The sequence below is a fragment of the Mastomys coucha genome, unplaced genomic scaffold, assembly GCF_008632895.1.
Source record: "Mastomys coucha isolate ucsf_1 unplaced genomic scaffold, UCSF_Mcou_1 pScaffold22, whole genome shotgun sequence".
NCBI lineage: Eukaryota > Metazoa > Chordata > Mammalia > Rodentia > Muridae > Mastomys > Mastomys coucha.
In genome coordinates, this window is record NW_022196905.1 from 249,513,525 (window position 1) to 249,515,949 (window position 2,425).

General features: G+C 43.2%; 1 protein-coding gene across 2 annotated transcripts in view; it reads right to left on the minus strand.

The window, feature by feature from the left end:
- Positions 1-424: 424 nt before the first annotated feature.
- Positions 425-2,425, minus strand: part of Mlkl (mixed lineage kinase domain like pseudokinase) — a 28,136-nt gene continuing 26,135 nt past the window's right edge. For both annotated transcript variants that reach the window (XM_031341458.1, XM_031341457.1), the window contains one exon: positions 425-1,167. In XM_031341458.1, coding sequence (XP_031197318.1) covers positions 1,115-1,167 — 53 coding nt within the window. In that variant the 3' untranslated portion in view covers positions 425-1,114. The remainder of the gene's footprint in view (positions 1,168-2,425) is intronic.

Genomic DNA, 2,425 nt, shown 5'->3' on the forward strand with positions numbered 1-2,425 from the left:
CATCAAAGGACAAAAAATAGGCATGGGCACAAAGCCATTTGTCAACCTTTTCAAATAATCTGCAGTTAGTATTGATAACATATTTTTAGAAATATTGGGGGTTCTTATGCCAGGCATGGTGGCACAAGCCTTTAATCCCAGCACTTGGCAGGCAAAGGTAGGGAGATCTCTGTGAGTTCAAGGTCAGCCTGGTCTACAAAGTGAGTTCCAGGACAACCAGGACTGTTACACAGAGAAACCCTATCTTGAATTCCTACTCCCAAAATCAATTAATTTAAAAAAAGGAAATACTAGGAGTTTTTTATGGCTGTCATTTTTCCTTTTGTTTTGTTTTTCTTTTTTCTTTTCTTTTTTTTTTTGAGATGGGTCTCTCTCTATAGTACAGAACTTGTTGTTTTCTTTTTCTCTTTCTTTCTTTCTTTCTTTTTTTTTTTTTTTAGATGAGTCTCTCTATTGTACAGAACTTGATCTTGTAGACCAGGATAGCCTCAAACAGATATCCTCCTGCCTCTGCCTCCCAAGTGCTGGGATCAAAGGTGTGTACTACTACACTGGGATGGAATTGTTTAGTTTTTAAAAATTTTGGGGGGAACAATTTATTTATTTTTATTTCATGTACATTGGAATTTTGCCTGCATATGATGTCTGTGTGCAAATGTCGGGTTCCCTGGAACAGGAGCTACAGATAGTTGTAAGCTGCCATGTGGTTGCTGGGAACTGAACCCAAGTCCTCTGAAAGAACAGCCAGTGCTCTTACCTACAGAGCCATGTCTCCGGTCCCATGGAATTGTTTATTTGTAACAAATAATAACCTTGACAGGTTTGGCGGTCTATGCCTTTATTCCCAGCATTCAGGAGGCAGAATTGGAAGATTTCTTTGCGTTTGAGCCAGCCTGTTCTTTTTTTTTTTTAATTGGCAATATCAGTTTATTATTTATACAGCCTGTTCTACATAGCAAGTTCCAGGCTTGCAGGGGCTACATGGTGAAATCCCATCTCAAGGAAAAGAAAGACAGAAAAAAAGCAAGCAAGCAAGGGAAAACGAAGATTTCTGCACCCAGCAGTAAGTTGATGCTGCTAACAGATATGAAGGACAAATGTCCAGTTTGTCCTCTCACACCTTCCTGTCCGTGGATTCTTCAACTGCAGACAGTCTCTCCAAGACTCCTAGGAATGAATGAAAAGAAGGTGACACAAGAGCAGGTTCCAAGCCAGGCAGTGGTGGCACATGCCTTTAATCCCAGCACTTGGGAGGCAGAGGCAGGTGGATTTCTAAGTTTGAGGCCAGCCTGGTCTACAGAGTGAGTTCCAGGACAGCCAGGGCTATACAGAGAAACCCTGTCTTGAAAAAAAAACAAAAAACCAAAACAACAAAACAATATCAACAACAAAAGAGCAGGTTTCTGACAGCCAAGCTGGGGACATGAAGAAGCCTACAGTAGACAATGCACAGGAACAGTGTTTGCCTGGTCTGCCTGTTTCCTAAACCATCCTCACACATGATTCTAACTTGTCAATATTTGAAAACCCAAACCTCAAATGACACATGGTGCTGCATGGCTAGAACCCTGGCACACATGTAACCCCAATGCTGAGGGGGTCCTAAGACAAAATGGGGCTATCAGTCTAGCTGAGAAAATGAAGCCCTGAGGTTCAAGAACAGACCCTGCCTCAAAAAGAACAAGTCGGTGACCAGCAGGTTATTCTTCAGTGACAGGGTCTGGAGAGAGAGGACCAGGAGATCAGACAATAAAGAGAATAGAAGATAAGAGACATGGGGCAGAGTCAGCAGAAACTGTCACACAACGGGACAAAGTCAACAAGAAGCTAGTTAACGTGGCACAGGAAAGCACAAGATATCCCAGTAACGCTATAGATAAAAGCACACAGCAGCTTGGGACTGATAACCAAAGCCCCGTGCAATGGGGAGGAGTTGGATTGCAGTATGTGAAACTTGTCTCTCCCAAGGCCTGGAACACAGGCCATTACTCACTCTTCAAACATGTGCCTAGTTTTAGAGAGGGAGCTATGGCCTGGGGCAAAACCTGAAATCGGGAATCAGCCCAGCCCTCAACAAATGTCGAAGAACAGAGGAGGATAGCTGGACTTAACACAGGCATGCACACATGCGCACACAAATACATAAGCCAGGTATGGTAGTGCACACCTTAATCCCAGAATTTAGGAGGCAGAGGCAGGAGGATCTCTATGAATCCAAGGACAGCCTTGACTACAGAGTGAGTTCCAGACCAGCTAGAACTACACAATGGGATACTGTCTCAAAAACAAACAAACAACCCCAAACTTAAAAAAAGTCTAAGTCAAAGAAATAATCCCAAGGAAGAAACAAGAATAAAAGGAAAGAGGGAGGAAATTAGAAAGGGATAGATAAAGAGGGAAGGAGGGAGGGAGGGAGGGAGGGAGG